The 15,882-nt window shown below is 37.5% G+C and overlaps 2 protein-coding genes across 4 annotated transcripts in view; one reads left to right on the plus strand and one right to left on the minus strand.

Moving 5' to 3' along the window:
- Positions 1-12,406, minus strand: part of SERINC1 (serine incorporator 1) — a 28,342-nt gene extending 15,936 nt beyond the window's left edge. Inside the window, exon 1 of the mRNA XM_031012061.2 lies at positions 12,194-12,406. Coding sequence (XP_030867921.1) covers positions 12,194-12,232 — 39 coding nt within the window. The 5' untranslated portion in view covers positions 12,233-12,406. The remainder of the gene's footprint in view (positions 1-12,193) is intronic.
- Positions 12,407-12,414: 8 nt separating this feature from the next.
- PKIB (cAMP-dependent protein kinase inhibitor beta) overlaps positions 12,415-15,882 on the plus strand; it is a 253,648-nt gene continuing 250,180 nt past the window's right edge. For 2 of the 3 annotated variants that reach the window (XM_063707825.1, XM_055391252.2), the window contains exon 1: positions 12,415-12,536. The gene's annotated coding sequence lies outside the window, so the exon portion shown is untranslated. The remainder of the gene's footprint in view (positions 12,537-15,882) is intronic. The other variant, XM_063707826.1, reaches the window with a different exon arrangement.

Consider the following 15,882-nt stretch of genomic DNA (forward strand, 5'->3'; position numbering starts at 1 on the left):
ACTGGTACAGAGTATTTAACAGTATCTAAGAAAGCCACAGAGTAAATATTCTCATAATATCATAACCTGGGCTGAGATGTCAGACTTCTAGAACGTGGATGAACCAGATCTTCCAGCCCTAGAATTACAGCTCTAGGGGAAAAGGGTCTTAGATATCACAGTAAGGGAATGTTGTAGAAGCTAGACCACTACACCAACCAATATAAGGTAAGAATAAAGCTGCTTTATATTAAACGTCCACTAAACGGAAATACATGTCATGGCAACTATGTAAATATACTTTAGCAAAAATTAAACATAAACATCTCCCCTCAGAAAAAGGAATGAAGAAAATATAAGGCATATGAAGAATTCAGTCTGAAATAAATATAATCCAGTAAGAAAAGGAAATCCCCTACCAGTATTTCATTTGAGCTATAGAAAAATAAAAAATATTTTTTTTTAAAAAAAGGAGACCTCAAAAATGAAGTAAGAACAGAACACAATGGAAAGTGGAAATCAAAGGGCTAAAGAAATGAAAAGGGAAAAAACGGACTTAACTAATAACTATCAAGAAACAAAACAGACATAGGTAAACATAAAATTACTGATGAAAAAAGGCTTGGGATAATTACTGTAAATTCAGATCAAGATGGAGAAACCATGACCAGACTTATCCTCCTGACTTAAACAATGGAAAAAATAAGTTTTTCAGACAATGAACAACAGGCTATGTAAAGCAGCAATTTCTAAGAGAAGACAATGTGAGCCCTATGACTGGCCCTTATTTTATTGATTAATTGATTGATTGAAACAGTCTCCTTCTGTCACCCAGGATGGAGTGCAGTGGTGCGATCTCAGCTCACTGCAACCTTCCCCCACCCACTCCGGGTTCAAGGGATTCCCCTGCCTCAGCCTCCTGGAGTAGCTGGGATTGCAGGCGTGCACCACCACACCCGGCTAATTTTTGTATTTTTTTTTGTAGTTTTAGTAGACAGGGTTTCACCATGTTGGCCAGGCTGGTCTCCTGACCTCAGGTGATCCGCCTACCTCGGCCTCCCAAAGTGCTGGGATTACAGGCGTGGCCCACCGCACCCGGCCAACTGGCCCTTATTTCTGCCTAGGGAGAATGTTCACTGCAGGGAGGGTCTGGGAATTTTACCACTCAGAGGTGAAAAACTTTGTAATCCATGAGGCATTGGGTAAAGATATCAGAAGGCAATTAATGCTGGAGAAAAATCAGCCATCAAACTAAAGGCTGCACTAGTTGCACTTAACGAAACCTAAAGGCAAATAAAAAGATCACACTGTCTCTAAGTAAAATCACCCAAGTCAAAGATAAAAGCCCAAGAATATTTTTTTGAAAATAAAAGTATATCCAGCGCTGATCAAGGAAAAATTTACACTGGAAAGCTAACAAAAAATTAGCAGGCATGCAAAAAACAGAAAAATACAACCTATAATGAGGATCAATCAGTCAATATCAACCTGGAAATGATATAGATAACTGAGTTCATTTATAAATAGGGCACTGTAGTATTATTGTAAGTATATATCACATGCTCAAGGAGGTAGAGGAAAACTTGATAATGTTACGGACAGACATGGAAGATAATTTAAAATTAAGACCCATATCATACTTCTCCAGATGATAAAATAAGCCCCCTAAATATTGACAAGACAGAAGAAAAGATTAATAATGAACCTGAAGACATAAGAAAATAAATGATCCAAAATGAAATTGAGATAAAAATAAGAAAAGGATCAGAACATTGTGAGACAACTTTAAATAGCCTAATATAAGTGAAATTAGAGTCCCTGAAATGAACTTCAATTGGAGAGAAGTGACACAAGGGTGCTTCTGAGGAAGTAATACCCAAAATTTTTCCAAATTTATGAAAACGATAGACTCACAGATCCAGGAAACTCAACAAAGCCCTAGCAAAATAAACATGAAAACCACACCAAGTCACATCATAATCAAATTACTTAAAAAAAGTAATAATCAGAAAAATCTTAAAAGTAGGCAGAAAAATAAAATGAACATTATAAACTGAGGAACAAAGAAATAAATCACACTTCTAGTAAGAAACGTTCAAGCCTAAAATCAGTACCAAAAGAAAAAAATATATAAACATAGAATTTTGTACTCAGTGAAAATATCTTCCAAAAATTAAGGCAAAATAAAGACATTTTCAGGAATAGAAAAGACAAAATAATCCAAACAAGCAGAATTAAACTACCAGAAATGTTGAAGGAAATCCTCCAAGAAAGAAAATTATACCAGAGAGAAATTTGGATTTGCATACAAAGGAATGAAGAATAGAAATATTAAAGAGATATATTCTTCTTATTTAAAAAAATGGGCCAGAATTACAGAGACTAAATCCAAAGACATCATAAGAAAATAATAGACCGATATCCCTCATAAACATACACAAAAAAATTCTTAATGATATTTTAGCCATTCAAAAACAGCAATATGAAAGTATATAAAAAGGATAATATATTGTCACCAGGTAGAGTTTAGCCTGGAAAAGCAAGGCTGGTTCCACTTTTAAAAATCAACCAATGACATCTACTGTATAAACAGACTAAAGAAAAAACAAGGTCATCTCAATAGACACAGAAAAACCATTTGACAAAATTCAATACCTATTCATGATATAAACTGTTAGCAAAGAATAGAAGATAACATCCTTAACTTGATAAACGGCATTTACAAATACCTATAGCTCCCACCCATAATTAATGATGAAAGTCTGAATGCTTTCCCTGTAAGACATCAAACAAGGCAAAATACCTCTCTCACCATTTGAATTCAACTTCACACTGGAGGTCCCAGCCAATACAATGAGGCAAGAAAGAAAATAAAACATAAAAATTGGAATGGAAGACATGAAACTGCCCTCTTCACATATAACACAACTGTCTATATAGAAAATCCCAAAGAGGGCCATACACCATGGCTCACACCTGTAATCCCAGCAATTTGGGAAGCTGAGGCAGGAGGACCATTTGAGCCTAGGAGTTCAAGGATATAGTAAGCTATGATAGCGCCACTGCACTCGAGTCTGGATGACAACAAAACAAAACAAATAAAAACAACAAAAATACCCCACAAAGAACCTACAAAAATGCAACTAGAACTAACTCATCAGTTTAATAAGGTCACATGATAAAAAGTCAATATACACAATCATGTTTCTATGTATTAGGAACAACTGAAAACAAAAAGAAAATAGTTATAAATCTAACAAAACATAGACAAGATCTCAAATAATGAAAACTACAAAACATTGATGAAAGAAATCAAAGACCTAAATGAATGGCAAAATATACAGAGTTCATAGATTGGAAGACAATTATTTTCAAGATATCAGGTCTTTCCAAACTTATCTATAGATTCAGCCCAATTCCAATCACAATCCCAACATCAGATTTACAGAAATAAACTAGCTGAACAGGCAAAAACACCAGAATAGCTCAAACAAGTCTGAAAAAAGAGCAAAGTTAAAAGACACACTACCTGATTTCAAGACTAGCATTAAAGTGACAGTAATTAAAACAGAGTGATATAGGGAAAAGGGTGGACACACTAAGTAGAACACAATAAAGTTCAGAAATAGATTCATGCAAATATAATCAAAGGATTTTTGACAAAGATACCAAAGCAATTCACTACGGAAAGGATAATCTTTTTAACAGATGTTGCTGAAATAACTGGATATTCATACATTTTTTAGAAAGTTAACCTTAAGCCATAATCAAACCATATATGAGAATTAAGAGTTCCTAGATACCATATAAAAAACAGGACTCACAAAAGAAAAACAAATGAATTGGGCTTCATCAAAATTAAGAACTTTTGCTCTTTGAAACACACTGCTGAGAATGAAAAAGCAAACCATAAACTTGAAAATACTTGCAAGTCAGGTACATGATAAATCATCGGCATCCAGAATATAAAACGAACTCTAAAAACTCAGTGATAAGAAAACAAACAACTCAATTAAAAATGGGCAAAATATTTAAACAGATACTTTAATAAAAGGCATATAGACAGCAAATAAGCAACGAAAAAGTGCTCAATATCATTATTAGGGAAATGTACATTAAAATCAGAGATACTACTGCATGCATATTAGAACGGCTAAAATGAAATAAACTGATGATACCAACTACTGACAAGAATGCAGAGCAACTAGAACTCTCTTACTTTGGTGGCGGGAATGAAAAATGGTACAACCATTTTGGAAACCAGTTTGACTGTTTCTTATTTTTAAATCAAACATGCACTTACTGTATGAATAAGCAAATCCACATTCAGATAATTATTCAAGTGAAATAAGAACTTATAATTACACAAAAAAACCTTGATGGGAATGCTTATAGCTACTTTATTTGTAATCATCAAAACCTGGAAAGGCTCCTCAAATGGTGAATGGATAAATTGTGGTACATCCAAACAAAAACAATACTCAACAATAAAAACATATGGTGAATGAAACTCATTATGTGCTAAGTAAAAGAAGCCAGACTCAAAGACTATATATTGTAGGATTCCATTAATATGACACTCTAAAAAGGCAAAATCCTAAAGACAGAAAATAGGGGTTGCCAAGGACAGGACAGTGCAATGTTTTAGGATGATCAATGTTCCAAAATGGTTACACGACTAGAGATGCATTTGTCAAAACTCATGGAACTGTATATTACAAAGAGTAAATTCTACTGTATGTAAATTATACCTTAACTAAAAAAAGTCCTTAAAATAGAGAATCCTCTAAATAAATGAATTAAAGGATATTCACAGATCTAATATAAGAAAAATTTCTTAGATGGAAAAATAATCTGTGCATCAAAAGAGCACACTACTTTTTGAGAAGGGGAAAAAAAGTGATAAAAGATTTAAACTCAGACTTATCTGGTTATTTAATTTTTAAGATAAACAAAAACTCTTCAGCTACTCAGGCAGAGGAAACAAACCGCCTATGCATGTGCAGAGTTGTTTTGGGATGGTGTGGAAACCAGGCTGATATAAGACAGAATACGAAAGAGAAATAACTACAAAGTTCTGAAGGAAATTCGTATACTATATTATACCAGTCCAAAATGTCTCTCAAGAATTTAGCAGGCACTTTCAAAAACCAAAGAACTTAGGGATTCCGGCACCAATAAATCCTTTTTGAAAAATCTACTGATGACAAAATGTGGTCAATTAGGAGATGACATTAAAATAAAAAATTAGAGCAAAGCAATGGTAAGCCAAGGACTGGTAGAGAGCTTTGCATCCACTTAAGTTTACAGCACTGGTTCTCAAACTGTAACAACTACCAGAATTACCTGGAGGGCTTATTAAAACATAGAATGCCCCCAGTCAATGTTTCTAGGGTATAAGATAATGGCAACATAAAAATAATAGTACAAAGTGCTTCTAGTTAAAGATGACAGACTGAATATATTAATTTACCTATGTTCACTCTAGAAATCCCAGTAAAATAAAAAATAAAGGTTTGGGTTTTTTTTCTTTAAAAAAGAAAGAATAAAATGTAAAAGTCAAAAAGAACTAGATCTTTTGTTCTAGTTCTTTTGTTTTGTTCTTCCCAGAACAAATCTAGGAAGTAGAAACTACAAAGTAGTAACAGCCTTAACAGAGAAAGCTGAATTCTAAGTTATCAAAGGAAAAAGTTAACGAGCAACACAATTCATTTGGCAGAATCCCCAAATAGTTCAGGAACTGGTGGCACCAGGAGTCTCTGTAAGTGATACTAAAGGTAGAGTAAAAATAGATGATTGGTTGAATGTCTTTCCAAAGATCAGTTAAGACTCCCAGATTTCATTCCATTTCTTGTACTAGTCAACTGAAAAGAATAAAACATGAGGTTTGACAGGGAAACACCAAGTACCAAGTAGAGTTGACAGAAGGGGTTCCATATTAAAAACATAAAATTAAGTCAAATTTTATGTACTGAATGTGAAGAACCTCATCATTCTTTCCCTCACTTGCCTTCCAGAATGCAGGTATATTCCCCAGGTTGGAGACTGGAAGTGTACCCTGGATCTATCAATAGCCCTAGATAAATATCTGCATTAGGCTTCCACAATAAACTGTTTCAGCCAGATCACTTCACGGTAGTCACAGCTGACAAGTCCTACACGAAGCTCTTGAGTGTCCTACTCCTAAATACGAACAAATAGCTACTGACCACTGAATACTCCGGAAAACACTAAGATCAATGAAAGTGGGAGGAGTGGATAGGAGAAACTTGAAAAGAAATTATAGGCAGACATAAAAGCATAAAAAATTTAGTATTTTTAATATACTTACAGAGTATATTAATAAATTATATAGTACAGGGTATATCATAAAGATAAAAATAAAGATTTTTTTAAAAAGGGAGAAAGCTTGCTTCCATGAAACAAACACAGGATGCTATAAAAATGGAACAGAGGCCAGGAACGGTGGCTCACACCTGTAATCCCAGCACTTTGGGAGGCTGAGGCTGGCAGATCACTTGAGGTCAGGAGTTCAAGACCAGCCTGGCCAACATGGTGAAACAGTCTCTACTAAAAATACAAAAATTACCCAGGGATGGAGTTGTGCGCCTATAGTCCCAGCTACTCAGAAGGCTGAGGCATTTGAACTTGGGAGGCGGAATTGCTCGAACTTGGGAGGCGGAAGTTTCAGTGAGCCGAGATCATGCCACTGTGCTCCATCCCAGGCAACAAAGCAAGACTAGGTGAAACATAGAACAAAACAGACTCTTGGTAATTAAAAATGTTACAGCAGAGGTTTTTGTTGTTGTTTGTTTTTTGAGACAGAGTCTCACTCTGTTGCCCAGGCTGGAGTGCAGCCTTTACTAGAGTGCAGTGGCATGATTACAGCTCACTGAAGCCTCAACCTCCCTGGGTTTAGGTGATCCCCCCCACCTCAGCCGCTACAGAAGCTGGGATCACAGATATGCTGGGTGTAGCTGGGACCACAAGCATGCACCACCACGCCTGGGTAATTTTTTTGTATTTTTTGTATAGACAGTGTTTTGCCATGTTGCCAAGGCTGGTCTCCAACTCCTGAGCTCAAGTGATCTGCCTACCTTGGCCTCCCAAAGTGTTAAGATTATAGGTGTGAGCACACTGCCCCTATAGCAGAGGTTTAAAAATTCAACAGAAGCCCAATCAGTCAATAAAAAAATTTAAAAAATAAAATTCAACGGAAGTTCTGAAAACAATCAAGGATATTTCTCAGAAACCCGTGCAAAAAGCCAATGAGATGGAAAGCAGAAAGGAAGAAAACTAGAGTTTCAGTCCAGGAAGCATATTATGTGAATAACAGAAAGACAATGTAGAAAATACAGGTGAGAAAATTAAAGAATTCAAGAAATGTAACTAACTGGTGGAGAAGGGAAGGATGGAAAGGTCATACAGAAAAAGTTTCTAAAATGACTTCAGAATACCCAGCAGCAAGACTACAAGTCTACAAAGGAGCATCAAAATTCTGAGGGAAAATGACTTCCAATCTAGACTTCTATGACCAAAGCGTACCTCCTATGTGCTTCTGTCAAGGAGCATTATACCAAAACACGGTCGTCAACCAAATGAATACAAGCAATGAAGAAAAAAAGGGTTTCAACCTAAGAGAGAGGAAATGTACATCCTCATTAGAGGATAAAGTGAGATCCAGGATGAAAACAGTTGACTATAGACTAGAGCAGGTCAGAAGATTCTGGGAGAGATAACCTCCAAGGTTCCATCAATCATGCCATGTATCTGAACTTACTCAGAGATGCATACAGCTGGGGAAAAGTCTGAGGTTAAATAATTTAAATACACTGAAAATAGGCTGGGCGCGGTGGCTCACACCTATAATCCCAGCACTTCGGGAGGCCAAGGCAGGTGGATCACTTGAGGCTAGGAGTTCTGAGACCAGCCTGGCCAACATGGCAAAACCCCATCTCTACTAAAAATATAAAAATTAGCTGGGTGTGGTGGCACATGCCTGTAATCCCAGCTACTCAGGAGGCTGAGGCAAGCGAATCACTTGAACCCAGAAGGCCGAAGTCGCAGTGAACTGAGATCACGCCACTGCACTCCAGCCTGGGCAATGCAGTGAGATTCTGTCAAAAAAAGAAAAGAAAGCAAACCAATGAACAAAAAATGTTGTGCATGAAAGGAAAAATCATTGTATATTTATTACAAGGCTGACCTATGAAGAGCATTACACAAATAAAGAACTAACATGTAAGTGCTTGCTACAGCTTTACATATATAAACTTATTTAAATAGTCACAATAATGTTCATTTACCAAAATTATTTAGTATTATGGAAAGCTATGGGGACATCAATGTGTGTGTGTGATTTTGGTGGGGGTAGGGATGAGGGCCAGTTGAAATCAAGGGATGACTGCTAAATCTCCGTCTTCCATAGTTAGAAGACAATGTCTAAAACAAATAAACAAAATCAAGAATACACTATATGTATGTTAATTAGAAATACGGCAATAAATACCAAAAGAAATATTGTCTCCAAAGGGTGGAAATGGGAGTGGTATACTATTTTTCTTAAGCACACAGAGAAGTATGTACATACAGAATTATGAATTTAAAAATTTAAAAATGATACAATTAATTAAACCTGGGAACTAGGGGAATGGGTGAATACTGATTTGTTCCACCTTTCAGAGAAGTGAATCTAAAATTAAAATGTCCTTAAAAAGTTACTCCAATTTCAATGTTTTATATAATGTTTTTCTTAAACTTAAACCAGACTTTCTTAACCATGTTGTTATTGCTATTTTGGGCTGAATAATTATTTGTTGTTGGGGGCTATCCTATACATTGTCGATTTAGCAGCATCCCTGTCCTCTACCAACTAACTAGATGCTAGTGGCACTCCTCACCCCAGGTTGTGACAATGAAAAATGTCTGCAGATATTGCCAAATGCCCACTGGGGAGCAAAACTGTGTCCAGTTGAAAATCACTGCTATGGAAACACCTCCTTAGAAAAATCTTTTTAAGAAACTCTCCTGACAAATGTTAACATTTAAGAATTACTTTATTTTTTTTGTTAAATTCAAGAAAAATTAAATTCAATGCTTTGCTTAAAAATATGTTTAAGATGCTGCCATTCCTAAGAATATATTTTTGTCTATTCATCCACCCATGTATATACAAATACACAATGCACCCATGCATTGAGAGAGAAGGAAGATTTTGGGGGGACATTTTTATTTAATTTCTACTCTGCATTGCTTGACCATTCATAGCAACTATAAATCATTTCTATAAAACAAGTCACTGTATTAACAAAAATTTAGGAGGTTGGCAAAAAATACGCACTCAGTAATCACTAGTTCTTAACGACTTAACTACACTAAATATCTTGATAGGTATTGTATATAAGGTTCACCCATTCAAAAAAAAAATCAATTCTGTCTACTCACTAATACCAGTGTTGAGACTGGGATGGGGAAAAGCATGTAAGTAGGTATTAGTGATTGGTAATGTTATAGTTATAGGATTAGTTGGTATGATGTTTATAATGTTTAAAGTAATTAACAATCAAAAAAAGAGACAACCATGCATGAATAAAAAATTATACTGCCATGAACCAACGATTATGATCAATCTAATTCTAGGTCTCTTAGCAGCAAACAAAAAGTGAACAATTTAACACTCCAATTTCTGCTCAGTGGTATTACACATAATTTGTCTCTTTATAGTTCAGACATTTTCTACAATTATTTTATAAATAAGGAAAAAACTTTTACTAAATTTGATTAAGCCTGCAGAAACTTGTACTAATTAAGAATGAGGTTGGTTTGTTTTTAATTCTGGCTTACCTGATCTAATTTAATGATTTGAATGTTACTTTTTTTTTTGTTCTGTTTTTTGTTTTGTTTTTTTTTTTGAGACAGAGTCTCACTCTGTTGCCCAGGCTGGAGTGCAGTGGCGCCATCTTGGCTCACTGCAGCCTCCGCCTCCTGGGTTTAAGAGATTCTCCTGCCTCAGCCACCCGAGTGGGATTACAGGTGTGCGCCACCACATCCGGCTAATTTTTGTTTTTTTGTTTTGTTTTGTTTTGTTTTCTGAGACGGAGTCCTGCTCTGTTGCCCAGGCTGGAGTGCAGTGGCATGATCTCAGCTCACTGCAACCTCCGTCTCCCAGTTCAAGCAATTCTCCTGCCTCAGCCTCCCGAGTAGCTGGGACTACAGGCATGTGCCACCATACCCAGCTATTTTTTTTGTATTTTTAGTAGAGACGGGGTTTCACCATATTGACCAGGCGGTCTCCCACTCCTGACATCAAGTGATCCATCCACCTCATCCTCCCAAGTGCTGGGATTACAGGCGTGAGCCACTGCGGCAGGCTCTGAGTGTTACTTTTGAAAAGCTGAATAAATTTTAATTTCATCAAAACCTCTAAGTAAATGAGCACATTAAGTGTTAAGAATGTGGAAGAGATGGTCCCCTTCAATGACTATTGGCCTGCAGTAAAATCAAACAATTAATGAATAGAGACAGAGGCACAAGGAAGAAAAGGGAAAAAGATTACTGAAACCGCAAACAATAAAATAAATTCCAAACTGGGCACGGTAGCACCTGCCTGTAGTACCAGCTACCTGGGAGGCTGAGGTTACACTTAAGCTCAGCAGTTCCAGGCTGCAGTTCACTACCACCATCCCCTGCACTTCAGCCCAGCCAATACACTTAGACCCCCATCTCTAAAAAACTGCCTCACTGCTGCTACCTTTTTAATGTACTTCGCTATTAACACAGAAACTAAAAGGCAGGGTCAATTTTATCACGGACATTCTTCTAATCAATAAAGGTGGCGATCTATGTTGTAAAAGGGAAAACATGTATCTCATCTTTTAAATCTCTATTATATACAAAAAACTACAGCACGCCCACTTCATAACTGGACAAGATACGACATTACAAATTAAATTGCATAACATCTTCCAATAAAAAACCGATGAAAACAATCTTATATGATAATCAATTATCAGTTTTCAAAACTGTTTATCACACTAAATATGCCTCTTTTGTATAAAAGTCAATAATTAAACTCTCTAATATCTTGAGATAAAATATTCCAGGCTTCCGTGCAAGAAGAAATACCATATAATCAAAAGAACAGACTGGCTGGAGTAACAATCTCCACATTATTATTTGATTAAAATTCAACATTTTTAGTTCAAGACATATCAAAACCTTTAAGAGTATATATAACGGAATCATTTGGGAAGTCAGAAAAGCAATTGTTAGAAACAGAATTAACAAATTCCAGACTAAAGAAAAGTGATTTGAGTCCAAATACCTCGCCTAAAATTACAAATATCTTTATTAACTGCACTGCCAATGTTTTGCCTACTATTTTGGAGGGGGCAGAGATTATCTTAAATAAACTGAAATTTGTGCCACACGGACCAAAGTCTTGCCACTATACTGAAAATAGTTTTACTCTAACAACTCTTTAATGAAAATGCAATGTACAGCTGATTAAGCATGAAATTTCAGATGACACACGCATGTTTTGTGCCTAAAGACAAAATTGTCATTAGGCACAAGGCATGCGTGTGTCATCTGAAATTTCAATTTTAAGTTGAAATTTGAAATTGACACTTCAAACAGTTACGGCAGAGCTATGACTATTTGTTTCAAAAACAATATTACTACATTAACATTACTGCCAGGCGGTTCCAAATGACGACAGGCACTTTTTAATCATAATCTGCGCCACTGAACAAAGAGGGCGACATGAATCCAGGAACGACAGTGCGGCAGTCTGAGGTCGCCAGGAAAGAGATGACAACAGAGTGGGTACCCCACCAAAGGAAAGGGGCAAAGACCTTTGTAGAGATGGCCTGCGCAGATACAAACAAAACCACGAAAAGGGACCTGAAAGAATGGGAGACAGCGTTCACGAAGCAGGGGTGGGGGAGGGGCCCTATTCTAGTTCTCTTCCTCAATTTGGGTCATCTTCCCATCGCCACTAAACCTTACGGCCAGTGATCAGTTCTTCGCAAGACCCAAAGCTCTGAAGCTGAGTCTGAGTGACGAGAGGAGACGGGAAGAAAACGGGGACAGAGAGGGCACTCCCTGTTGGGTGGGGCACCACATTCCCGCCGGGCTCACCCAGCCCCGGCTCGGATCGCCTTCTCTTTGGTCTCTCACACTAGCACCCCAGAGGCCGCAAAAAGCACCTTACCCAGCTCGCCATGGAGCACAGCCCCAGGACGCTCCCCATCTCCACAACGTCACAAGAGCAGCGGATACAGACAAGATGGAGACAGCGTCTTTCTCGCCTTTCCGAGATTATTTACTATCTGCGAGACACTTCCGGACGCACAGCGCAACCCGCCCCTCAGCCTCGCGTCACTTCCTTCCAGGCCTGGGTGGGATAAAACACGGAGCGCGCAGCGCTGAGATTGCGCATGCGCGTCACTAGACGACACTGCTGTCTTCTCTCGTGGAGAATTTCTCAAGGACTGCTGGCTGGTAACTTAACGGCTAATGTGGATCTGACCGTAGTTTGCCAAATTAAGAAAACGGTGTGAGCAAAACCCACCTTTACCTACCATTCACTTGCATTTGGGCATTAGTAGAGAACAGAGCTGAGGTGGTGGCTGACGTTTTGCCTTCCTTCATCTGAGGAACCTCTGCTTTTTAGGGGATTGCTTCCTCTTTCTCAGTCTTTGTCCGTCCTAACTCCACTTATTTCCCATTTTTCCCACGTTTGCATCCTGTTTTGCTCTTGCGTTTGCAACGTATTCCTGCAGCCCGCTGCCCGGAACAAGTTTTATTGGGATATTTATATTCATCTGTGTGCTTCAGTTTCTCTGTATCATTTCTATTTGCTATTGACTTATATTTTAATTTCTTGTGCTATTAAGATGTTACAAGAAATTTGCACGTTAAAATTATTTTTAATTAGTTAGATAAGACTTATTATCAAACTCAAACACTGATTTCGAATGTCATGAGCTGTTGAGGCATGTGGAACCCTTGCATATTAGGTGATGATGCACATCTGCAGGGAATGCATTCCTATAAAAGTTCCAGTTATTTTTTTAGAGTTATTTGTTCTTGAAAATATTCTGGGAAACAGCTCAAACTTGAAATAGTCATTCCCATAACTAATAATAAGAAAGTGTTGTAAAATCTACAAAAATTGCATGGGTCGAGGTGGGGTAAACACCTAAGAATCTGGAAGAATGTCGGAATCCCTACTCCTAGTTATTGTAACCACTAAGGGACAATCTTGATTTATTCTTCTTTGCCTTATCTGTGGTTTTGTAGACCACTCTTAAAGCAAAGTATTATAATAGAGCATCCATTAGGTTTAAAGAATTGTGGAAATGCCTGTAATCCCAGAACTTTGGGAGGCTGAGGCAGGCGGGTCACAAGGTCAGTAGTTCAAGACCAGCCTGGCCAGCATGGTGAAACCCCATCTCTACTAAAAATACAAAAAATTAGCCGGGCATGGTGGCACGCGCATGTAATCCCAGCTACTCGGGAGGCGAGGCAGGAGAACTGCTTGAACCCGGGAGGCAGAGGTTGCAGTGAGCCGAGATTGGGCCACTGCACTCCAGCCTGGGCTGCAGAGCGAGACTCCATCTCAAAAAAAAAAAGAATAGTGGAAATGGAAATTACAAACCTAACAATATTTTTAATTATGCTAAACTTAATACGTTATTTATGGGAGAAGAGAATCCTAGTATCTCAAGTCCTTAAACTTTTCAAAGTACCAGAGAAGGAGACAAAAAACACTTATATGTGAGTAACTTTAAGGTCGTAAAGAATATTAGCCAGATGGAGAATGGGTCTCTTAAAATTTAAATTTGCACAGATTCTTGTCTCTTGCTACATTTAAGAGGGTTTCTGAGATATTCATAAGTTCTTGCACTATTCAATAGAGTTTTTTCACCTGAGATATTCAGAGTTAAATACAAAAGTCATATTAATCTTTCTGGAATGTAACACTTGGCCTTGAAATACATTAAAAAAAATTTACTTTTATTTAACCTGTAGGCTATGTGGAGTGGAATTTGCTCACTTAAGTTATTATATATACAACATTAATTGGACACGACAGTATATAAATTATAGACTATTTTATTCGTTAGAAGAGTCTTCGACACCAGTCTCATTTTTCTCTTTGCCAACTATGAAAGAAAATTGAAACGATGACTTTTTCAAATTTCAACCCAAACACAGCTCAAAGCATAGTTTTCTCAATATATACCAGCTATTAGTAGGAGCACCCATTTCTCCAGGTGACTTCCTGTAGCACACATATAACTTACAATGCCAAAATACAAATCAGTCTAAGTAAGTACATTAGTAAAAAACATTCTATCTAGCCGAGCATGGTGGCTCACACCCATTATCTTAGCACGTTAGGTGGCTGAGGAGGGCAGATCACCTGAGGTCAGGAGTTCCAGACCAGCCTGGCCAACATGGCGAAAACCTGTCTCTACTAAAAATACAAAAATTAGCAGGGCATGGTGGCACACCTCTGTAATCCCAGCTACTCAGGAGGCTGAGGCTGGAGAATTGCTTGAACCCAGGAGGCAGAGGTTGCAGTGAGCTGAGATCGTGCCACTGCACTCCGGCCTAGGTGATAAGAGCAAAACTCTGTCTCAAAACAAACAAACAAACAAAAAAGCCATGCTATCTAATAACTCAGTTCTCTGACTTGATTAAGGGCTAGTATGCCAAAAAACAAAAAAATTGGAATATTGATTTTTTTGAGAATGTTACTAAGTAGCCATGCTGGAAAAAGTTTTCAGATAAGCTTGGATGGTACTGCCTGTTACATTCTTCTCTTGTGACTGATGTTGCATATTAGCATGTTCAATTCCTTCACTCCTAATGTTTTCTAAACTTGACCTTAAAAAATCTTTTTTTCTTATGAAATGTATTAATATGCACTGTAAGTGTTCCATGAAATATAGTTTAAGAAATACTGATGGAGGGAAGGATGGACTTCATAGCCTTCCGGCAGCCCTCCTAGAATATCTTTTCTCATAATTAAACTTTTGATCCATATGTGGCATCAGAGAGCTGAAGGTTATGTTTGTTGTCAAGAATCAGAGCATGAATGCTCTGTATTGTCAATTAAGGACAAGACATAGACTTTAACATTCAAATAAATGGTATGTAAAGTTAATAGTCTCTTAGGGAAATTCAGGAGAAAGACCAAAATACTTGTCAGAATAGACATGCACAGAAATGGGCTGGGAGATCTGTGGAATACTATAGACAGGCTTAAGGTTTTCCTTAGAAGATAGTCCAGGTTCATTCTCACATATAGGTAAATGAATTCTCCCAGATAAACTGTAGTTGTGACTATTGTACCCTGAGAAAAATGTAAAGCAGGATTATGAAGCTTATCCTAGTCATAGTAAAAATTTCAATAATGGATTCACAAAAATCAATATTAACCAATGTAATTTCAGAATGATTTAGGTACAAAATTTAGGTTTACGTAAGTCACTCTCAAATATAGATTTGTCAGTTATCAGTCATTTTGGTTTGTTGTTGTTCTTGTTATTGTTTTGAGACGTAGGCTTGCTCTATTGCCCAGGCTGGAGTTCAGTGGCCTGATCTCGGCTCACTGCAACCTCCACCTCCCAAATTCCAGCGATTCTCCTGCAACCGCTGCCTGGAGTACAGTGGCCTGACCTCAGCTCACTGCAACCTCAGCCTCCTGAGGAGCTGGGATTACAGGCGCGTGCCAAAACGCCTGGCCCATTCAATTTTTGAGAGAATACTAAAAATAATAATTTTATTTTCAGAAACCACATCTTCAGCATAAAGGAAAATAAATGTCTGTAACCCTTCGCCACCTCTTGTAATTCCTGTTGAAATCCATAAGGTTATGCTGGGTGCAGT

The sequence above is a fragment of the Gorilla gorilla genome, chromosome 5 (genome assembly GCF_029281585.2).
Source record: "Gorilla gorilla gorilla isolate KB3781 chromosome 5, NHGRI_mGorGor1-v2.1_pri, whole genome shotgun sequence".
Taxonomy (NCBI): Eukaryota; Metazoa; Chordata; class Mammalia; order Primates; family Hominidae; genus Gorilla; species Gorilla gorilla.